This window comes from Ctenocephalides felis, unplaced genomic scaffold, assembly GCF_003426905.1.
Source record: "Ctenocephalides felis isolate EL2017-DRISC unplaced genomic scaffold, ASM342690v1 CF-g0.4_SCAFFOLD_01170, whole genome shotgun sequence".
NCBI lineage: Eukaryota > Metazoa > Arthropoda > Insecta > Siphonaptera > Pulicidae > Ctenocephalides > Ctenocephalides felis.
The window spans coordinates 28,371,256-28,396,091 of record NW_020537324.1 but is presented as its reverse complement, the minus strand read 5'-3'; the positions used below and the strand labels follow the sequence as shown (position 1 = coordinate 28,396,091).

At 30.0% G+C, this 24,836-nt stretch overlaps 2 protein-coding genes across 3 annotated transcripts in view; one reads left to right on the top strand and one right to left on the bottom strand.

Annotated features, from left to right (window-relative positions):
• The first annotated feature begins 1,029 nt into the window (after positions 1–1,029).
• Positions 1,030–2,208, top strand: LOC113368476 (uncharacterized protein C16C10.8-like). The gene is made up of 2 exons (XM_026610025.1): positions 1,030–1,357; positions 1,467–2,208. Exons 1-2 carry the CDS (start codon positions 1,230–1,232, stop codon positions 2,203–2,205), a joined length of 867 nt encoding a protein of 288 aa, XP_026465810.1. The 5' UTR covers positions 1,030–1,229; the 3' UTR covers positions 2,206–2,208.
• A 146-nt stretch (positions 2,209–2,354) lies between these two features.
• The window catches only part of LOC113368475, a 37,971-nt gene continuing 15,489 nt past the window's right edge, over positions 2,355–24,836 (bottom strand). Inside the window, exons 1-9 of one of the 2 annotated variants that reach the window (XM_026610024.1) lie at positions 18,249–18,343; positions 9,694–9,811; positions 5,398–5,668; positions 5,083–5,210; positions 4,737–4,889; positions 4,348–4,596; positions 3,650–4,169; positions 2,985–3,176; positions 2,355–2,666 (exon numbers count right to left, since the gene is read on the bottom strand). In XM_026610024.1, the coding sequence (XP_026465809.1) occupies positions 2,518–2,666; positions 2,985–3,176; positions 3,650–4,169; positions 4,348–4,596; positions 4,737–4,889; positions 5,083–5,210; positions 5,398–5,668; positions 9,694–9,786 (1,755 nt within the window). In that variant the 5' untranslated portion in view covers positions 9,787–9,811; positions 18,249–18,343 and the 3' untranslated portion in view covers positions 2,355–2,517. Of the gene's footprint in view, positions 2,667–2,984; positions 3,177–3,649; positions 4,170–4,347; positions 4,597–4,736; positions 4,890–5,082; positions 5,211–5,397; positions 5,669–9,693; positions 9,812–18,248; positions 18,344–24,836 lie in introns of those variants that run through there. The other variant, XM_026610023.1, reaches the window with a different exon arrangement.

Here is a 24,836-nt window from a genome sequence, read left to right as displayed (position 1 = left end):
TAAATACATGGTGCCAAAATAACAAGTTAAATTGAATTCAATCAAATGTGCCGTAATAACATAATCTAACAAATATGTGCAATTAATTATTAGATGTTACCAAAGTATTATGCATAAAGTGTACATATATTTTTATGTTATATGTTAGTATTCAAATTCAATATTAGTAGATTTTTAAGTTATAAAATTATTATTGTGATGTAAAATCTACTGTACATTGTGGATTGGCGTATATAAATATAATTAGTAAAAATAACTGAAAAATAAAAAATCTGCTATATATACTACATACCTTTTGGAGTTAATATATGCACTTTACTAAAACCATTTATTATGGAATCCAGTTTAGAATTGAACTCAACATCATCTTCTTCAGCACTTCGATAATCTTCTGACGAGCTGGATTCGTAACCATCTACAAAAGAATGTTGTTAAGCATAATTCCACACAATTATTTTCTTTTGTATCAATTAAATAGATATATACCTTGCAAATTCTGTGTTTGTCGTTGACCTTCAGCTTTTATTCCAAAAACATTTATATGTGGGGTATTCTGCAATAGAAATATATATTCTTTTATACTCACTGACATATAGAAATGCATTTCAATGAATAGATATACAATATGAACATGCTTAAATGATTTTAAAATCAGGCGTAGTATTTTAAATAAAATAGATAGACATTAAAAATAACGCCAAAAACCTTTCAAATTTGGCTGTTAAATCTACACAAGAATTGTCCAAACGTAAAACAATTTATTTATCTAATATCACGCAGTAGTCTTTAAATCAAACGTACCATGTTTTGCTGACTATTCACATCCTTGAGAACACTACGATATTTGTGATCCATTTTTAACCATACAAAAATAGATTCATTAACAAAAATAGAAAACTGATTTAACGTTTCAGGATTACTTGGGACACAAAACAATCATACTTTTAGTATTGCCATATGTCAAAGTTTTCAATTTGAAGCCATTGCTGCCAACATTATCATATAACTTTTGTATACAGCACACTTTTGTTTGAGGTTATCCCACTACTTGTTATTTGACTTTTATATCAATGTATTGTACATGTGCTTAATAGTATTTTTACCTTAAACAATTATCATTTTTGATCAAAAAGCCCCACAAGAAGGTAGTTCATCACGTGCTTCAATAGAAAGAGTGCATAAAATATTGTTTGATCATATTTCGATAATTGAAGGTATTTTGTACTAAAATGGTTTATTTTACCTGTAATAATTGTGGAGACTCTCTACAAAAGCCGAAAGTTCAAAAACACTACCAAACCGCATGTTCAAGAAATCCTATTAATCTCACCTGTGTTGATTGTCACAAGGATTTTGGGTAAGTCCGAATTAATACATTATCTTTTCATTGATGGTAATTTTTCATATTTAATGATTTTATTATCTTTTCATTGATGGTAATTTTTCATATTTAATGATTTCTATAGGGAAAAGGAATATGTAGCTCATGTTAAATGTGTAACAGAAATGGAAAGATACTCTGACAAAAGCTACGTTGCTAAAACCAATAAAGGTGAAGCCAAACAATCTTCTTGGATCGATGCTATTCAGTCTGTCATTAATGAATCGAACGCCAGGCCAGCCGTGAAGGAGGTTTTACAAAAACTAGCAACTTTTGAGAATGTTCCTAGAAAAAAAGCTAAATTTTTTAACTTTATGAAGAACTGTGCTGTAAGTCGAACGAAAGATGATGTACTGGAGGAAGTTTGGTCTCTTTTGGAGAAACAGAAAGATAAAATAAAGAAAGAACCTGAAACAAATAATAAAAATAGTAATGAAGAAGTATCAGAAAAATTAAATGGCTGCGAAGGAGAAAAAAATAATAAAAGAAAGTTAGAAAATGATGACTCTGACCATGTTAGCAAAGTGCATAAAATAGAAGAGAATGATACACCTACTAATGTAGATAATAAACTTGAGACTCCTGAAGAAAATTTAGTAGGTGATCAAAATGGCGATACTAAATCAAATGTGAAGTTTGAATGGAAGAAGGAAATTACTAATTGCTTGAATTCTAATGACAACGAGATCAGTATGAAATCATTACGTAAAAAGCTTGTTGAAAGCTATTTATTGACGGTAGATTTTGACAAATATTTTATGAAAAAACTTAACAAAATAAAGGGTGTGACAATTGAAAATAACATTGTGAAACTAAATAAATAATAAATAGGATAATAAAAACTGATAAAACTTTTTATTATTCAGTATTTTGCGTTAGTGAGCAAAAATAAAATTAGTTTTGTAAATAACACTTTAAAAATAATATATTTGTTAATACAGATTTACAAAATTTTATCATACTACCTACCACTCATTCAAATCTTCTTCTACAACTTCAATACATAAATATAAATATGATTGATGCATGATAATCTTGGCAACAACCAAATAATGATTTAAAACAATGTCATATTACATAATATATGTTTTCATATAAAGTCCTATAGTTAAGTCTGATATCACAAAGTGAATTAATTAGTTTTTTATATCTATTTCTTTAGTCGTATTTCTTCTACAGCAGAGTATGATGTACTCCATTGCCCATGCCATGCCACACAGTATTATTAAAAATGTTTGCGAGTGCACACACCATGGGTAACTGCCCGTCATATCTCGAATAACACCTATAAAATAATAAAAAAGTCTTAGTTACAACACTCTTGGCTATAAATATTCACATTTTTTATAGTTTTACTCAAATCATTATTTAATTTTTCATCCAAAAACTTTCATTTCAACAATTTATATTTCATCACAATAAATTTCAAACTCTGGTCAAATTTTCAAAAACCATTTGTGCAGCTGAGTATGTATTAAGAAATTATTTGGATTAAAACTCAGTGTTTATTTACTATCTTGTGCAATTTTTTAGGAGTTAACCATATCTTAGTTATTAAAATCTGAATACAAATAATTATAATTTAATTTAAGCTAATACGCACCTAATAATGGTCCCAAAGCTACAACAAATAAACCCTTAGCCACCATGTGTAGTCCAAAAGCTGCAGGCAGCTTTTCCAATGAACAATGCTCTGATATAGTAAGTGTAAAGTTGCTTAAAGCCGCACCTCTGAAAAACCCGGATACTGATAACCAGGCCATGATTGGAATCCAAGCTGTTTGTTCTGCTAAAACTGTAAGATATGTCTTATTAGGGATATGCCTTGAGATAGTGCTTCATAAAAATATCTAGCATTTATTAAGTGACAAAAAAAAGATTGTATTTTATGATGTCCTGAACAAAGAGTCTCGAAGGACATGCAGAAGTGTTCGCACAAGATTTAATGTACGCTCACTCGCGATTTTTGTTAAATTGATTGCAAAAATAATCTATATACTTAACCATATAAATATTAAATCAAGTTTTGATTTTGAACTGATTTTATGTTATACATTAATTGAATAAAATATTGGATTTTACTTGTTCGAAATCTGCTTTGTTTAGTAGCCTAAAGATAATTTATTGCTTAAAAAATAAAAAAATGGCTAAATTCTGCTTTTGTATTCCGCGACGATAAACAAGCTGCTTCGTTAATAGAGAAGCAAACTTTTTCAACGTAAAATTTAATTTCTATATCTAATTAACAATAAATGATGTAGTACTAACTTGTTCTGATAAGTCCTAGTCCCAAGGATGAAATTAGGAAAACAAGTCGCCTGGACACGTTCAGCTTATCGAATATGGGTGGCAATGCAACTCGCGCTAATATATCAGATATAGCGGTCATAGATAGGCAATAGGCAACATCATTCTTATCGTAACCCAGGCTGTGCAGAAAGAACGGGGTAACCATTTTGAAGTTCTGCTCTGCGACGTAGAACAAGGATAGTCCCAGCAATATATTAAGAAAAACCCCATCTCTCAGCAGATTAAGATCCATCATTGACATGACCTTCTGCCAGACAGTGATCTGGTTGAGCGACTCTTGTGGTGGTTTAGTGGGCTGTTTTGTGATCACAGGTCGTGTTATCGTTTTCGGGTTGAAATAATTCACCGGTAGCCGCTGGTCTGACATATTTCGTTTGATGGAGGGCTGCTCTTTGGACATGGTCGTTAGGTGGCCTGCATGACTATAGACTCGGCGCATGATTTGGATTCCTTGATCGTCGTCATCGCTTTCGTTCACCTGAGAATTGCAAGGCGCCAATCGTTTCATGTTTTTCTCAGCGCTAACGAACGTGTGTTAGATGTACTAAATGCTTTTATAAGCCCGATTATTTATTTATATAAGATTCCTATTGAGATATTATAGTAGAAAAATTAGAAATATGGTGATAATAAATACGTTTTGGCTACGTTCTCACCTCGGACGTGATGTGCAGTGAGCTTCCAGTAAAATCCATGTGCGCGCTCAAGTTGGACATGACAGACGCTTTGCGGCGACGAGGGGGCACATTTCCTGCTATAGAAATCGCCGTTGGAATATTTCGCAGACCTCGTGATTCAGCTGAATGGGGCAACAGTGGAGATTGTAACGGTTTGTTCAGATCTTGTCCGGGGCTTAATGCCTGATCGCAGGATTCGTCGTCACTTTCCCTGATGGTACACATCTCCTGATGTACAATAGAAATATATCTGATTGTCTTAACAATAAATGATGTGCTTTTTCATGGCTTCAATAATCGTTAATTGAGAAATTTATTCTACCAACAACATTGGGCCAAATACTTAACAACAACAATTTAACTCTCACCTGAGCTCTGGCTTCTGGGTCTACTGGAGCGATTTTTAAATATCTTTTAACAGGCTGCAAAAGAGCGGATCCTACGACTGCGTGAAGCGCTACTCCTCCCAAAATCAGAAGCGCTCCGCTAAAACCATAGGCTTCTAGAAGTAATCTCACTGCCTAATAGAAAAATTATGTTTTAGTATGCATATACAATTAAGAACACGATCAATCATTTGATCATTTATGCAGAATCAAAACATAAAGGTAGACAGGGAAAGAACTTGAGGTCTTCTATTTTCTAGATTCATAATATTACACCATTTTGTTCCAACCTATCAATATTTTTGAAACTACTATTGTAATATAATACCTGTGGCATAGCCAACATTCCAACAGCCGCGCCAGCCATCGACAATCCTACAGCTTGTCCTCGTTTCTTTTGAAAGTAATGATTTAAAGCTACAAAAGTGGCAGATGAAGATAAACCAACACCTAGTCCTAAAATAAAACAAATATATAATTTTTTTCTGCTGTTATGAAGTTTTATAATATTTTGCTGCTCAAGACATTAGGTGCTTAAAACAATGGATGAGAAAATCAGCAAGAAGACAAACAACAGTACAAAGCTGCTAATATAAGATAATCAAGTTTCGTCTATATTTATGTAGATCTATTAATTACTCACCTCCAATAATACTGTATGTGGTAAGTATGTGTCCCATACTGGCGGCCGGCGCCGTTGCCATCAGTCCCAGAGCATAGAGAGCAGATCCCACAAGAGACACTTTTCGGAAGGAAAAACTCTGAATAAGTGGACCAACAAATATTCCAGAAAAATTGACGATAGAATCCAAAGTGCTGTTGATGATCGCAGCACCCGTTGTCTCAACGTTAAGGCGTTCTAGTAGATCACCAAATAGAAGACCGAATGAAGGCTCCAGTGCTCTGGTCGCTAGCTATAAAATGATAAAATTCTCTCAATGTTTTATTTTTGTCAAGAACTCTTCGTACAATAATCTACTAGAATGGTAGTAACACTCATAAAGCAACAATCGAGTAATCTTTTAAATTCTGTACCTGCCAACATAAATCTCAGCAAAATTGAAATTATCATTAACTTGTGACAATGATGTATCATTATTTTTTTATATAAACAAATTATGACTAGAATACATGATGCTTAAAATAGGGTATTTTTTGCAATTAGCATTAAAGAAATATTAATACAGCTAGTGGGGTATGGCATCGTGCCTTAAGGCAAATTGCTGGAACTTCCCGTACCAAAAATTTTTTTTTAAGAAAGATTAAACTTGTTCTAAACTTTGAAAAAATTAGATTTTTGAGAAATTTTAAACTTTTGAAAAAAAATGACTTTTTTGGAAAAAAATGTTTTTTTATTTTGATATATTTTGGCAATTTTGAACTTTTGTTAGAAACGCTCTTAAAAGTTGAGTTACCGTTTTTAGAACTTTTTGCCCCGTATCATCGAAACGGCTAGACCTGCCTATGCCAAAATCTAATCAGCACATCTCCTTATTAATAGGAATCGAATGTTTTTTGAATAATTGAAATCGGTTGAACCGTGTTCCCGAAATCGACGACAAAAATTTGTCATGCCAAAATGTTCAGAAACTCCTGAAACGTAAAGATATATAAGAATTTTTATTTTCGATTTTTTGCGATTACTATAACTTTTGCCCTACGTGAAGTTAAAAATGTTAATTCGATATAATATTAAAATATTTTTATAAACTTTTGTCAGAAAATCTGACCTTATTGAGAAAGCATGATGAAACTAATTTGGAACTGAGATAACAAAACTCTCAATGATATGTTAAAGATTGATTATTATTAAAATATTAATTAAATCAATATTTATTAGAAAAAAATTGAATATGCCTTCAAGTTTGTCTCAAAATTCGTTTTTCTCGAAACTATAGCACGACTCCGGAATCAAAAAATTCTTGACCATTTTGAAAGAACAAAAAATTGTATTGTGACACTAAGCTTTTATTACTTAATTCTCTTTGTATTTTTATTGCAACTCTCTTTCATTATTTATTAGTTTGAATTTGTCAAAAGAATTGAACAGCAAGGGAGCGAACTAGTAGGTAAGAGTTGCTCAATAGCTTTCCAAATAATTAATCAAATTATTTATTATCTATAGTATTTCAAAAGCACATAATGGATTTTTTATCAGAACACATGCTGGCAATGACTTATAAAGTACTTATCTTAAAATATTTACTACTCATCGATATCTATACAAACTGACACGATTCTACAAGGTCATTATTTATTACAAATATGGATTTTTCTACATTTGCAGTGATAACACGTTCGACATTTACCGGCAACTCAACAATAAAACAAACTAAAAATTTGCTTCAAACATCAATGATTCTCGAAAGAAGAAAGTGTGCAATATACGTCGGAATACAATTCAAAGTATATATTACCACGCCAATCCAGTTTGAAAGCTAAATTTGCTTACATGACTAATAAATAAATCTGACATTTACTAAAATAGGTCGATAACCTCATTACCTTGGACTTGTGATGGATTCATTTATCATTTATTATTTAGTGGAGAAAAATAGAAGAATAGAATCAATAGTAGAAAAATACATAAAATAGAAAGTATTACTATTAGTGATTACCATTACCATGGTCCCATAATTATTTATTATTGCTCATTTTGTGAACTTCTCAATATTTCTATACATGAATTCAAACTTTTCCTTTTAAGAAATGTTCATTGACTGATCCCACAAATATGAAAATCTACTTCTTAAATAAAACAAAATAGTAAAGTGCAAGCCAAAAAAAACATCAATATGTATATCGATTTACATTTATAGTATGATTCGCTTCCAAATATTTTGATTTCAATATTATTCATAAGATTTTATATATTTTTATTCAAGTAATAATTATTGAAAACTAATGGCGTATTTAATTGAAAACTAATAATTTAATTATGTCTCAAGTAATAAATAGTTGTTAAATAGTTAGTCAAATATTCACAAACAAATTTAACCCACAAAGTTTTATTTATAATAATATTATTTATATTGGCATTTTGAAAACAGAAATAGAATATTTTTTTTAGCTAATTCACATTTTCAAACTTAGATTTTAAACTCATCCTCAAATCTTTGAACACCAACAATAAGATAAGAAATTCAATAAGAATATTTTTTTGTATGCGGGAGGAAATTGAAACAGATTGTCTACATATTTGTATTATGAAACTAGCCAACCCGACAGACTTCGTCCTGTCAAAAAAATTTGTAATGTGGCGGTGTTTTGTTCCTACGTTTTTTCTATTCTTTGCAAAAAATTATCCTAAACAGAACCGTCACCCTGGTAATAATTCAGTGTGAATTAAAAATAATTAAATTATATAAAAATAATTAAACACTATAAGCATTTAAAAGTAAGTAATTTTAATCATAATTCAAAAATCAGTTCAATTTTCATTGTAGTGTTTTATGATAAACGATGTTTTTTGTTTGATTACCTGGCGCATAGACAAACAAATCTGATGGTTTTCTAATACGGGAACAGACAACATACAATTTTCCATATGAAAAACATGGGTTTTCCAAATTAATACCACAAACACTTAATGATACCATAAACGCACTGGAAACTGTAGTCGTTTAATCTCAAATGGCACATCAGTCGGAACCATTGGGATGCACGGTGCGAGAACATCTTCTGCTTTATACTATCCTTTCAATATAGTTGCTTCCATCACGTTGTTTGGTAGTTTTTTTATAGCTAACCTTGTGCCGTTGCAAAGGCGCGGTTGGTCAATATTTCGCAACATTATTATTGTCGATCCAACCTTTAATTGAAGATTGTGAGGTGACAATCCTAGCAAATCCAGCGAGTTTCAAAACTCCGGTGGATCGTCTTGGTTAGTTGCCCAATCAACTGATTCGCCTGTAATTTGTTCTTGAATTTTGAAATTTAATTCATTTACATCAATGTTATTGGCTGCCAATATAGCTCGTTAATTAATAGAAATATATTTCTATGTTTATATAAATATATTAAAAATTAGATTATCAAAAACTACACAAAATGTCATGACATAGATCATTGCTTTTTCTACAAATTTCGTTGCCTACTCGATTAAAAAAGAAAAGGGCTGTTTTTAGGGTTTTCCCGGCAATTATTCGATTTTTTCTCGCCGTAAGAACCATCCTTGGACATAAACGAACATTTTAAAAGAAGAATTGGCGAAATTGGCCCAGGCGTTGTTGAGTTATGCGCTTACCAACACATTTTGCGATCCATTTTTATATATAAGAAGATTAGTACAAATTTTTATGCCGATTATAGAAAAACTGATTTTTATAAATATTTCTTCGTCAAGTTACTTGAAGTTGAAAGGCACTAGTTGAAGGTTAAGAAATCTGCTCCTTCTGCTAATTCTAAGAAACGACTCGACCGATCGTCGTAAAAATCTAGCAATGCGAGTCTATATCGAATAACTTTTAAATTTTCATAAATCGGTGCAGTCAGTTTTGATAAAACATCGACGAAGGGTGTAAAATTTAAAAATAAAATAAAATATTCTGCCTGATTGCCCCCTACCCGACTTAATTTACCCCGCCTATGGGGTAAAAATGACCACCAGTTACAAAATTTTATAAAAAACATTTATACTATAATGAATTAGCTGAGATTTGTACTGATTATAGTCATATAGTGGTTCGTTTGATACGTGTTATTTGCTGTGATATAATTGCTTTTTGGTTTTCAAAGTCGAATTGGGCCTTTGTGCCCCGCTCTACCCTACCTACTAAATCTAATCTTTTTTTAAATAAAATAATTTTTGGCACGAAAAGTTCCTGCAATTTGCCTTGAGACACGATGCCATACACCATTAGTTAGTTTAGTCTTCTGCTAGTGATCACCTACATCAGTGATCTGTCCATATTGTTATTATAATTGCTAAAATTCTTACCGTGACCATGGCTGATCCTAGGACTACCATCCAGCCCCAGCCGCCGTCGGGTGCGACCGGCTTGCGCGCCTTTGTATTGCTCACAGATTTCATGTTGGATTTGTGTCACGCTGTTATTCTGAAAACAAAGAAAGTCAACTTCGTGAGCAAATAACTTGATTAAAGATATAGTAAAACATTAAGCATGTAGCACAAGAACTTCTATAATATTATATCTACAACAACAATCAAAATATCTGGGTAGTACCCAGAGGTGTTTGTGAGCCGGAAATAAAGATGATTTTTTTTTGTTTTCATATATTTGCACCTATTACATAATAAAATATCAGCAAATTCCTGATAGTCCTTTGTATAATGTCTAAATCGAATGCCAATCAATTAATTGAACGTTATTGCCAATCAACGAATTGTTATAGGTCTGAGAGTGGTCTTTTCCTTTCATTCTTGTGGACCCTTAGGAGGTTTTTACGCATGAATTTGAATGATTTACCAGTCTCTTTTAATAATTATTACTATGGATTTGGAATTCCTCATGTACTGTATTAATCTTGAGGTCTTTATGTATGAGACAATTTGATACATATTTAGGGGCATTTACTATTTCTTTCAGGTGTTTATTTTGGAATCTTAATGATGATTGTGATGCTTGATTTCTTTAAAGATGATTTTTTTTAAATGCTGAATATTTTTTTCAATTTTTGACTTATTTGTATATGTATTATCATAAACAAGGGTTAGAACCGAACCAAAACCGGAACGAACCAGCTTGTTTTTTCGAACCATGAACCGGAGTCCGAAACGTTTTTTTTTTAACGAACCGAAATAAATACAAAATCCGGTTTTTGAATCGGTTTTTTAATTTTAGCGTTTGGTAAAAAAATATTAGCACAACACCATTGGCTGTACCTAAAAGTAAGAAAGGTTATTTGGAAGGACAATATTTCCATTTCATACAAAAGCGCTCAATAATATTTTGACCATTTCGTGCGACGCTAATAATGTACACGAGGTCGAAAATAGTACACAAAAAGTTTATACACAAAAGTATTTTGTGCACGTCAGTTATTTTTCTTGGTTGAAAATTATATTTTCAAATATTATTGAAGCTACATAAAATTCTTGCACGACATATGATAAAATTTATTTTTTAAAGCATAGTTAAATATTAAAAGCATTTTAAGTCGCATAATATATTTAGCATTAATGAGCTTTTAACTAGCCACATGAATACATTTTGGTGCTTTAAAATATATTGTTCAGTTTTATTACTAGTTTATTTCTTAAATGCACACATATATATTTTACATATATTCAGACACGTGTCTAAATGGTTGACATTTTTATCATTTTAATTTTAAAGTGATAAATTATTATTGTTATAGAATATAAACCACAGTAGCAATATTTTATGACTATATTATTTTAACTATAAGTGAATCATAAAATCAATAACTGGAAGCATTAAATATCATTCATTTCGTGACATAAAACGTAATATAAATTTAAATTCTTGGAAACTAATTATAAGTATAGAATAACATGCATTTAATCATAATCATAAATTTTCATTTGATTAGTATGAAAAATAAAAACCACAAATTATATTTCGTAACTTATCATTTAATCTTTATATCAATTTAAATTTTAAAGCCTATTTAAATTTTAAGAAGAAATCAATATAAGTGATTTGAATAAACTTCGAACATCTATTACTTAAAACCTCATGTACAATTATTTTGGCACGTTGGAAAATAGAATAACGAATGTCTAAAGTTTACCTTGTGCATAAAAATTAATTAATTAATTAATATAAATATACAATATCATAATATTATATATTAAATTACGGCAAAGACGTAATAGTAATAAATAAATACCAATAATAAACGTATACCTGAACCAAAAAACAAAAACAGAATAAAACAATTTCAAATTAATAAGAAAACTAGTGGGATGCAAGGCGTCGAGCCTTAAGGCCAATTACTGGAACTTCCCTTACCGTAATTAAAAATCTTGGTACGGAACTCAAAAAAAAATTACACAAAATGTGTACACATTATTAAAATCTCTATAAAATATTTGATAATTTGATGTACATATGTCCAATAAACATTTGTGACTGCCAAATGACATTTTTTAAAAATTATTTTTATAAAAGAGAGTCTATAATCGCAGGACCTGCCTCCCTAAAAATTAATCAGTTCTTCATCTTGTCAACACAAGTAAAATGTTTTTTGAATTATTAAAATCGGACGCTCTATTCTCTTAGAAACTGACTTACCGTTTTGGCACTTTTTGCCCCGTATCTTCGGAACAGCTAGACCAGCTTTTGACAAAAACTAATCACCACGTCTCCTTATCAATACAAATCGAATGTTTTTTGAATTATTCAAATCGGTTGATCCGTGTTCCCGAAATCGTCGACTGTATGCACACACACACACACACAAACGCGCACATACACACGTACAACCTAACGTAGAAGTACGTTTTATATAAGTTCGAATAACATAAAAATTGATGAATGATTATTAAAAATTATTTTAAATATTTTCATATAGATTTAAATGATACCACATATTATTATTGTCTCATAAAAGCATCAACCGTAACTGGCACAAATTTACTATTATAAATCTAGTCAAATTAATAACAATAAAAAAAAATTAACAATTGAATATTATTTCTAAATATTCTAAAAAGACATGTACCATTCAGTCCCATGCTCCTGTTCTTTTTTGTCAAAATTATCGATTGTTTCCACTATTGTTTAATTATATTAAAGACGAACTGGATTTATTCTATTTATTAGGCATTGTGATAAACTGCACATTGGCTCCATATATTTATTAATCCTAAAATAAAGAATTTCTTAATAGTTCCTGCAGAAAGCGGCATAGAAAATATTTATAAATAAATAATTTTTTGGAGAAGGTTTTAGTTTAAAAATTAGAATTATAACCATAAACTTCAATTGATTAGCTTTTATACCGATGGGCATCAGTTACCAGTGACTCTTTTCTTAAAACCGTTTTAATGTAGAGCGAACAAAAAATGTTTACAGTTGATTCATTCAAAGAATTTGACTTTTGATTATGGTTACAAAGCAAAGAATGAATGTAAACATAAGCAAATTCTGATTACTCATAAGTTAATGACAAGGAAAAGAATGCGGTTTGGTGATAACGAAGCATATCCTGTCGATCTATCTGATGAATGAATCATTAGACCAGAAGAAAAATAGGGCCAGACATTTCCTTATCTATGGGGCGAGACATATATTTAACAATTCGGCTCTGTTTACTCAGTTGTTTGTACTAATTTTGGTTTTTACTTATTTTGCAAATTAGGAGTTGACTTTTACATATATATTTGAACAACAATCAGAAGTATGCGTTCCATAAGCCTAGCACTTCTGGAAGGCACCCCAGTGGCTGACCATTCTCATTCTGATGAGAATATATTAGATATATTTACAACAGCTATATTGCACCATTGCTCCAGGTTATTTTCACTTATCATATTTCAGATCTTTAATCTTAAATCAAAATCTGATATCACTACTGCTTGATATCAAGCTGGTTATAGAAGATATCGACTTTTAAAGTAGTGCATTAATCTACAGGGCGAATCGAACTCATTTCCGAAGAAGCAGCCTCATCATAATAATATTGGTAATGAAGTGTCCCTTTTATTTTATTAGCTTATTAACTTTCCGTATGGTAAGTTATAGTAATCGCAAAAAGATCTAAAATGAAAATTTTTGCATATCTTCAGGTTTTGAAGGTTTCTGAACATTTTGGCATACCTTAGAAAAAATTATGTATGTGTGTGTATATGTTTGGATACAATTTTTTATCCACGATTTCGGGCGCACGAATCAACCGATTTGAATGATTCAAAAAACATTGGATTTCTATTGATGACAATTTCACCGTTTTAAAGATACTGGGCAAGAAGTGCCAAAAACGGTAATTCAGCTTTTGAGGGAACGGAGTACCAGATTTGAATGATTCTAAAAACATTTTATTTGTATTGAAATGAAGAATTGGTGAAATTTTTGGTAAGAGAGGTCTAGCGGTTTCAGAGGAAAAAGTAAAAAACAATTGGTATTTGGTTGTCAAAAATGATCATTAGACATATGTAAATCAAATTATCAGATATTTGATGAAAATTTTAAATATGAATATTAATTTTGTTGGTTTCCGTACCAAGATTGTTAATTTTTAAAATTTACTTAAAAGCAAATTTCAAAATTTTCAAAGTGTTTTTTTTAAATTATTTACTGTTTATTGATTACTGTTTTTTTCCTCGAATATTTAATTCTGGTACGGGAAGTTCCAGCAATTTGCCTTAAGGCACGATGCCATGCACCACTAGTTTTGTAAATAGTTAATTCTCATTCTCATTAAAAAATTGGGGCTTTATAATGGAAAAGTGACTATGGTACGTTTATTTAGATATTTTACAGAATTTTATAAATATTATCTCGCAAACAGTGTTACATGAGGACTTACAAGTATTTTAATCCGATAATTTCAAACTTCGACAGCTAAGTAATTAGTTCAAGTATTGGTTATTGTAATAACAAATAATTAGATATATCGATTTCTTTTTAGAAAATATTTGAAATGATTTTTGGAATCACCATTATATTTAGAATTCTATTGTTAGGGCCAAATTGGTAGAGAATTTCCTTCAAACTTTTTGAAGTACAATTTTTAAAAAATGCCCACAATCCATAAAGTTTATAGAAATATCATCATATTACAGATCTTTACTATCAATAAAATATTTATATCATTTTTCATACAGTTATGGTGGTACTAGAATGAGTACATTATTTTATGATATGTAGCATGTTAAGGAAAAATCAATGAAAAGAGCTTTAACAAATTTTTACTCACCGTAAAAATATTATAATAATAAAAAGGTATTGTGTTTATAGATACATATATCGGTATTGTAACATCAATGCAGTAAAGTGGGTGGACATTAATCAATAATTATATAATTAGTATCTTAGATGTTCTTACAAGATTAGTCATCATAATAACAGTCGCGGAAAAGTACTCGGCTAAAATGAAATTAGCACAAACTGCATAAGCAAAACTAATAAAAACAAAGTTCAAGGATTAAAAAGCATGAATCATTATTGATATCACAAACTATAAAAGCTATATATTTAAAAATATAGCTATAGATTTAAAATCAATTCAATAACTAGTGGTGTATGGCATCGTGCCTTAAGGCAAATTGCTGAAACTTCCAGTACCTTAATGAAATATTCGAGTAATATTAAATGTTTTTAAATTGATTATTATTATTAGAAGTATTACCATATAAGTGGTGCTTAGTTCTCTCAAAAACTACCATTTTTTGCACATTTAGCTCTGTATCTCCGAAACGACTGGACCTGCCTTAGCCAAAATCTAATCACCACTTCTACTCATCGTTACGAATCGAATATTTTGCGGATCATTCAAATCGGTTGATCCGTTCTCTTAAAAACTGTCATTTTTAGTACTTTTTGCTCGATATTCCGAAGTCGCTGGACCTGCCTTTGCCAAAAACATCTCCCTATCAATAGAAATCGATTGCTATTTGAATTTTTCAAATCGATTCATCCATTCGCCAGAAATCGTCGGCGAAAAATGGTCTCCACACACACACCTCCACTTTTCCTGAGGTGTGCCAAAATGTTCAGAAACCTCTCAAACGTGAAGATATGCAAAAATTTTCATTTTCGATTTTTGTCTCATTGTCGTTGATTTTTATATAATACACATGAGTTATTATCTCATAATACAAACTAAGCATTTCACCGCAAATTGAACATTTTTTGTTAAAACTGATAAGTAAGTGGATATATTATAATGGACTCAATCCATATTTTCAAGTTACATTGTTCGAGTTAAGGGGGGCGATACATGTAATCGCCTTAATTTTTACCATTTTTTGAGGACTTTTTAAACTGGGAAGGAATGATTGAATCTTTTTGAACTTTTTTAGGGTTATTTATTATATATTAAAATACACAAAACAAATTTTTTCTTAATTTTTTTTTTTAAATGGCTGCCGTAAAAATAAATCTGCCAAGACCCTCTCGGAAAACGCCATCAATTTGCGGGCGTTCTCACTTTTCGTACGGTGATCTGAATTTAAAAAAATTAGTTTGTACGTGTTCATAAAACATATATCTTCTAGTTAAACCAAAAAAAAAAATAAAAAAGTCACAAAATCGTAAATTTTGACACACCTTAAAAAAAAAAGTTCGATTTTTCACCTTTTTTTCAATGTTTTTTTTGGTAAAAGGGTTAATTTTTGAAACATTTTTTGGAATGTTTGAGGTTTAACTAGAAGCTATTACTGTAAAGTAGATGTGTGCAAAATTTCATTGGAATCGGTTGAGAACTTTTTGAGTTATCGCGCCCGCAAATTTCAAAAATGTCGTTTTGAGAAAAACGCGTTTAAAGTTTTGACACAGAAACAGATAAGAGTACAATAGCACTCAAGCGTCGAGTTGAGGCGTGGCACTTAAATGAGTTTTTATTGTATAAATAATGATAATTTTGTTTTGAATATTTACAGGCATATTTTTGAGATGTTATTGTAACGATTTATGAAAAAAAAAATCGATTTTTTTTTTCTTGTTACATGTATCGCCCCCCTTAATGGACCTGAATATTGCTTGTTAATAGAAAAGATAAACAGTTTTGCGGAATTTAAATAACGTGTAAATTAAATATTTGTAATTAGTATTTATTTTTAAAGATAAAATTATTTTAATGGTAAACAGGAAGTAGTATGAAGTTTGAATAAAAAAAATTGTCCGTGTGTAATTGTTTAAAAAACCTAGAATAATAAATTTTAAAATTAGTAATTACTTTTAAAAAATTAAAAACATAAAACAATAAATTTGGTGGATGGTCACTGGTTCCGGGTTCTGGGTTTGATAACCACTTAGGCTATCTCACTATCAAGCAGTAGTGATATCAGATTTTGATTTGAGATGGTTGTGCTTTACAACCCCTTTAACATTGTTTATATATGATTTGATTTCGCTAATTGGACAGCGATGATTTTATTATACATCGATATTATTTGTACACTTTTTTGTTTTTGTATGTAAAATCATGACATACCTTATCTAACTTAGGGTTAATTTGCTTGGTTTACCATTTTACCCCGTCCGTGGGTTAAGAAAAACCAGGTGACAAAAATAAAAAAAACAGCAAAAAAACACTTTTCTATAATGATTATTAATTAGCTGTGGGCTTTACTGAACATAGTCAGATAGTTGTTTGTTTGATATGTGTTATTTGTTGTGATATAGTTTGGTTGGTTTTCACAATATAATTGCTCAAATTCAAATGGAGCTTTGTGCCCCGCCATACCCTATAAGTATACAAAATATTCATATTAATTGTTTAATTTTCATTAGTTTTTTAATTTATTTTTCATATTTTTGGAATATAATATATTTGATTATCAAGTTTTTTATCTTACAATATATTAAATATATAACATGTAATTTGCAAAAATGTTATATTTTATCAAAAGTTTATTAACATCCCGTAGGGTAAGTTATAGTAATGGGGTAAAAATCGAAAATGAAAATTTTTGCATATCTTCACGTTTCGGAGGTTTCTGAACATTTTGACATACCTCAAAAAAAGTGAATGTGTGTGTATCTGTGGAGACAATTTTTCGTCGACGATTTCGGGCGTATGGATGAACCTATTTGAAAAATTCAAAAAAATTGGTTTCTGTTGATAGCGAGATGTGCTGATTAGTTTTTGGCAAAGGCAGGTCCAGTAGTTACGGAGATAAAGAGCAAAGAGTGAAGAAAATAGAAATCGAGTTTTTGAGAGAACGGAGCATCCGATTTGAATGATCTAAAAAACATTCAATTAGTAATGATTGTGGAGAAGTGTTTATTAGTTTTTGGCAAAGGCAGGCCCAGCTATTTCGAAGATACGGAGCTAAATGTGCAAAAAATGGCAGTTTTTGAGAGAACTAAGCGTCCGATTTCAATGATTCAAAGAACTTTCTGCTTGTCTTAACAAAATAATTGATTTTGGAAAAAAAAAAATTCTCAAACTTTTTTTTCCATTTTTTTTTTGCAAAGAATTTTTTTTTGTATATCGAAAATAATTCAGATTTTATTTTTAATTCGAACAAATAATTTCAACTTTGCAATTCAGTTTATATAATTCTTATAAATATTAGACAATGTTACAATATTAATAATAATCTATTTCAAAACATTCAGTACTCCTCGAACATTTCGTTACGGTACGGAAAGTTCCGGCAATTTGCCTTAAGGCACGATGCCATACACCACTATAGTTATATAAATTACTGTGTATGCGTACTTTCATGCAAACATTATAAGCCTACACTCTTAATAATAGAAGATATTAAATAATCAATATGAATATATTAAATATTTAACATATCTTATCTCAAATAATATAATCAAAAGATAATGGAATATAAATTTATGATCAATAGCATTAGTGATAACTTTATAACAATTAAAACTCGCATACCTGCATAAATAATATATCCACAAAACCAAACAAAAATCACCTCACAATATTTTTATCCATATCTACAAACAAATTAAGCACATATTGAAATTTCTTAAAATTTACTTTTACGAGATGACTCAATTAAAATAAGTTTCGAACTAGACTGAATGTGGCACACATTAAACGAAATGCAGCTGTTCGGTGTCACGATGAAGATATATTAGCCGATTTCATTGTCAATGCGAGAAAAGCTTGGGAAATCATTTTAGAAAACGTGTTACATGAGGAATATAGAACAAACGTCTTGTTCTGACTTGAGACCGCGCGGTGTGCTCAGCCAGACGAATTGGCAATGAAATCGTATGAAATCGTATGAAATCCGTGATCGTCAAAACTCAAAAGCGAAGCATTGGCACATGTGATTCGGACGATCGGCAGTATCGGCACTTCGGCTAATCAGCACGTAATTACCGATCGGCAAACTCCCTTCCCTCTTCTCTGCCGGGCAGAAATTAAAGCACGCACGGCGATCGTTTCTATTTCATTTATAGTTACTTCATTTCAATATAGATCAAACTGATGAAATTAGCGAGTTGCTATGTAAACAATAACACGAGTGGTGCATGGCATCGTGTTTTAGAGCAGATTGCTGGAACTTCCCGTACCGAAACTTATATTTTTTAAAAAAACTTTAAATTTTTTTTGAAAATTTGAGATTTTTTTAAACTTTCCGTAGGGTAAGTTAGAGCAATGAGCCAAAATCGGAAATGAACATTTTTGCGTACCTTCACATTTCAAAGGCTTTTGAACATTTTGGCATACCTCAGAAAAAATTAATGTGTGTATTAGCTAAGTAAACTAGTCGGGCGCATGGCATTGTGCCTTAAGGCAAATTGCTGGAACTTCCCGTACCAAAAATTATTTTTTTTAAAAAGATTAACATTTTTGAAAAAAAATTAAATTTAGATTAAAAAATTTGAAAAAAATTAGATTTTTGACAAACTATAAATTTTTGACAAAAACTTCTTTTTTTGAAAAAAAAAGACTTTCTGAAGAAAAATTTATTTTGAAATATTTTGGAAATTCTGTACTTTTTTTCAAAGCAACTGCTTTAACTGCATAGAGACGATATAAAGAAGCGCGTAAGCGCCGCGTCGCCGTCTAACAGATAAACACTGGTACGAAGCCCATAGAAATGTAAACAAAATTTATATTCATTGTTAAAATCTCTATAAAATCTGATAATTTGATGTGCATATGTCTAATGATCATTTTTGACCGCCAAATGGCATTTTTTTTTACTTTTTTTACTAGATCTCCGAAACCGCTAGACTTACATGAAAATTTGATCAGTTCGTCATCTTGTTAATACAAATTTTTTGAATTATTTAATTCGGACGCTCCGTTCTCTTAAAAACTGAGTTACCGTTTTTGGCACTTTGCCCCATATCTTAGGAACGGCTAGACCTGCCTTTGCCAAAATCTAATCAGCACGTCTCCTTATCAATACGAATCGAATGCTTTTGAATTACTCAAATCGCTTCATCCGTGTTCCCGAAATCGTCAACGAAAATTTGTATCCGAACACACACACACACGCACACACACACATACAAAATTTCTAAGGTATGCCAAAATATTCAGAAACCTTTCTTTATGCCAAAAAGCGAAACTTAGAATAAGGCTATGAGTAAAAATTTTTTTTTAATTATATTTCATTTAATATAGTATATGTATTATTATCTATTAATTTAAGTTATGTGCCATTAATATATACAATTGTATAATTGTGTTGTATAAATATAAATGTGTCTGTGTATGTGTAGAGACAATTTTTCGTCGGTGATTTCGGGCGCACAGATTATCCGATTTGAATGGTTCAATAAATTCCTATTGATGAGGAGACGTGCTGATTAGCTTTTGACGAGGACAGATCCAGCGGGGATATGGAGCAAATAGTGCTAAAAATGTCAATTTTTAAAAGAACGGATCAGCCGATTATAATTATCCAAAAAAATATTCGATTCGTAATGATGGAGAGAAGTGGTGATTAGATTTTGGCAAAGTCAGGTCCAGCCGTTTCGGAGATGTAGAGCTAAATATGCAAAAAATGGCAGTTTTTGAGAGACCTGAGAATCCGATTTGAATGATTTAAAAAACTTTCTGCTTGTTTGACCAAACGATTGCTTTTGAAGAAAGATTTTTTTTTATTTTATTTTTTTTTATTTTCAATTTTTTTTTTGAATATCGAAAAATAATCCGGATTTTAATTCTAATTCTAGCTAAAGTTCTAAACTTCACTTATATACTACAAATAAATAATTTTAACTTTGCAATTCAGTTTATATAATACTTAGAAATAAAGAACACTAAGAATTTTTATTATATTTCATTATAAATTGGTGTAATTTGTAATATTTTAGACTAAATAATAAAATAATAGAAAAGTATAAATATTTATAAAATATTAGACAATGTTCTTCATTTTAAATCCGATTGATTAAGGTCGGTTTATTTAATTTAATAAAATAAAAATAATTAAAGTTACATTATTTATAATAATCTATTTAAAAACATTTAATATTCCTCGAATGTTTCATTAAGGTACGGGAAGTTACAGCAATTTGCCTTAAGGCACAATGCCATGCATTACCAGTTTCATACTTTTTTTTTACAACTTTTTGAAAATTTTGAATTTTTTTTAAAGTAATCGTGCTGCGTTAGATGCGTAGAGATTAAATATCGAAGCGCGTAAGCGCCTCTTAGCAGTGTAACAGATAAACGTTGGTTTTGAACCCGTAAACGTAAAGTAAACAAAATTTGCACTTATTATTAAAATCTTTATAAAATATCTGATAATTTTATGTACATATATAATTACTTTACTTTAATTACCGCCAAATTACTTTTTTTATTGAATCTCCGAAACCGGTAGACCTGCCTTTCTAGAAATTTAATCAGTTCTTCATTTTATCTTCAAATCCGATGCTCCATTCTCTCAAAAACTTAATTACTATTTTTTGCATTTTTCCCGGCATCTTCAAAACGCCTAGACCTGCCTTTGCCAAAAACTAATCAGCACGCTTCCTTATTAATAGCAATCGAAAGTTTTTTGAACCATTGAAATCGGTTGATCCGTGTTCTCAAAATTGTCGACGAAAAATTGTATCCGCACATACATACGCGCCACACATACATACATACACACACATTATATCGATTTTTCTGCAATTACCATAACTTACCCTGTGATACAAATTAGTATTTTTCAGTCAACATTTTCGGTATTCAAAATAAAAAACCGAAGCACAAATATTGGAAAATTTGATAGCAGCATTTTTAATAGTTTTAATTATTTAAATTATTAAGTATTTATTTATTATATATGAATTTATAGTGTTCATTCATTCAATGTATTCATTCCAAATTGCATACAATTTATGAGAGTACAACAGAACTCTATGATATTTAATTGGCACTTATCTACTGAAACAAAGTAATTATTTCTGAAACGCTTAAGAACAAAGAAATTATGTCTGAATGGAAATCATTTTAAGATTAATGTTGCAATATAATTTATATTAGTTAAACTTTTGTGGAAGGCTCTTCACAAAGAAAATTAAATCAGATTTCACTTATGTACAATCAATAAGGAAGGAACTTTAACTCATTGCTTAAAGTCCAATAAAATATAATAGGATATAATAAAATATATTTTTTGAATGCTCACAATGAAATCAGGAAACTAATTAAAAATAGAATGAAATTTTATTTAATCGGCAATTTTAAATAATAATTCATTATTATCTAGTATATTCACGGTTCCAGAATAAAAACCGGCAGTAAATAATTTGATGTTATTTTTTTAACTTTTGAAGTTCACAGTTTCATTCATGCAAATAATTTAATTTCGACATGACATAGTATTTTTTACTTAATAAGCAATTAAAAATCCTTTAACACGTTCTAGTTTTTAGTAAACAAGTATATTGTTAAAAACAAAGCAATGCCAAAGCGACAAGGTAATTTTTTTTAACAATGAGATCTTTAATGACTGTACATTTATGTGCCATAGTGTGTTATGTAAATTGTTATTAAATTTTACGTATGCTTATGTATTATTGTTTTGAAAAGCTGCTTTTATATGAGGCGGTTAATACCTCATACATATAATAGTTAAAAATTCCAAAACAGTAATTGCAATTCATATACATTTCATTTCATTTCAATTCAACCAAACATGTCGCACTAAATTTATATTGATAATTCTGAAATTAACAATGTTAATTAAAAATAAGTTTTATTTTTATTTTTGTAAAGTATTGAAGATATTATTCATAATAAATTTTTAATTAAGTTGTTGTTTTGTATCATTACTTATAATTTTTAACTTCCCGTAGGGTAAGTTATAGTAATCGCAAAAAAATCGAATATGATTTTTTTTTATATCTTTCGTTTCAGAGGTTTCTGAACATTTTGGCAAAACTTCGAAAAAATGGATGTATGTGTGTGTGTGTGTGTTCGGATACAATTTTTTCATCGATTCAACCAATTTCAATGATTCAAAAATCATTCGAATCCTATTGATAAGGAGACGTGCTGATTAGTTTTTGACAAAGGCAGGACCAGCCGTTTCGAAGTTACTGGGCAAAAAGTGCCAAAAATGGTGACTCGGTTTTTAAGAGAACGGAGCGTCTGATAGTAATAATTCAAAAAACATTTTACTTGTATTAAAAATACGAAGAACTGATTAAATTTTTGGGAAGGCGGGTCTAGCGGTTTCGGAGATTGTTTATTCGTTAGACTGCGACGCGGCGCTTACGCGCTTCCATATTTCGTCTCTATGCTGCTGAAGCAGTGCGATTGCTTTGAAAATATGTTCAAAATTTCCAAAATATTTTAAAATATAAAAAAATCTTTATTTCAAAAATTCTTTTTATTAAAATGGTCAAAATTTTCAGTCTTTTTTCAAAAAAGTCTTTTTTTTTTTAAAATATAATTTTTTCAAAGCTTAAATTTTTTTAAGCTTTTTAAACAATTTATTTTTGGGTACGGAAAGTTCCAGCGATTTGCCTTAAGGCACGATGCCATACACCACTAGATTTCTAGATTTATTTTGCTTGATTGCAAAAATTCGAAACCTATATGAAAGATATCAGTTGGGAATCGTACTGATTAGTTTTTGGTAAAGATCAGCCAGGCCCTTTCTTCGTAATTAATTGTTTAAATTAGTTTGACGATTTTCATAAAAAAATATGATGATAGAGGACATAATCTTGAAGAACACACATATTTAATTATGTTGAAGTTTGGAATTATGACAATAGTTATTATGATAGTACATAATGTTATGATAAACATGTTAAAGAATTAAACATTTTAACAAACAAATTATGCGATCACACAATATTAAATGACTCAAATGAGGTGGTTAAATGTCTTTTATTATCTAAATGACTCATTTAGATAATAAAATCAATGAACTCTTTGTCGCAGTATTTATTGCTATAATATTGTTATTTTCTTGCCAATTAATCTGCCCGTCACAGATAATAATAATAATATCTATATAAAATGAAAATTTGATAAAAAATGGAAGTAATTGATCAAACAAGACAGTTGATCAACGGCAGCATGATTAATTATTTATTAAATTAGATTAATAATTTATATTAAGTAATGCTCTCATGTGTTACACAAAGAATGCTTTGCTTTCAACATTCTATTATGATTTACATTTTTTTTAAATTTTATTTGAACAATAATAACTTTGTGATAATAATGGTTCTGTATTATGTTAGGATAATTTGTCTTGAATAACTATATCAGTTGTCGTAGAAGGCAATCTCTATGTGATAAATTTGTAAATATAATTTCTGTAATACTGATGAATTGTTCATCAAATGAAGCAGCATTGCTTGGCAAGGGCTATTTTTACTTGGAAACATATTGCTATCTATATTTCCAAGAAAAACCTGAAGTGACTCCTGCTTGACATCAGGCTGCCCAATAAGAGTGGTACCTGTGATTGAACTCCTAAAGCTCTAATCTAATATATATTATAATAAGATTTTTTAAAAAAATCATTAACATTTTAAAATTTTTAAAAAACATTTTCGAAAAAACAAAAATTTTACAATTTTTTCTCATAACTAAAAATACACGTGATGTTTGTTGGGGGGAGGTAATTTTGAATATACCACAAATCACCAAGGGAGAGGGAGGTCCAAAAATCCTTAAAAAAATCGATCACGTGATTAATGGACGCCCCCTAACCACTAATTCACAGGGGTACCCAAACGAATTGAACTTATTGTTTAGGATGTTTTGAAATAAAATTCTTTATTATATAGAATTATAGAAGTTTTATTCTATATTATACGAGTTTTGAGATCATATTCTGATAATAGAAATTCTTCTATTATCGTTCTCTATATTTTTCTGTTTCAAAAAGAACCATAAATTGTAATTCAATTTTCGCAATTCTATAGATGTATTATAGAAGTTCTATTATATATTATAGGAGTTTTGAGATCATATTCTGATAATAGAAATTCTTGTATTATCGTTCTCTATATTTTTCTGTTTCAAAAATAATCATAAATT

What these genes read in the sequence shown, in the direction of transcription:
- LOC113368476 (XM_026610025.1), top strand. Translation starts at nt 1,230, where the DNA reads ATGGTTTATTTTACCTGTAATAATTGTGGAGACTCTCTACAAAAGCCG. An exon ending in GATTGTCACAAGGATTTTGG is followed by an intron (nt 1,358 to 1,466) that starts GTAAGTCCGAAT and finishes TGATTTCTATAG; the next exon opens with GGAAAAGGAATATGTAGCTC.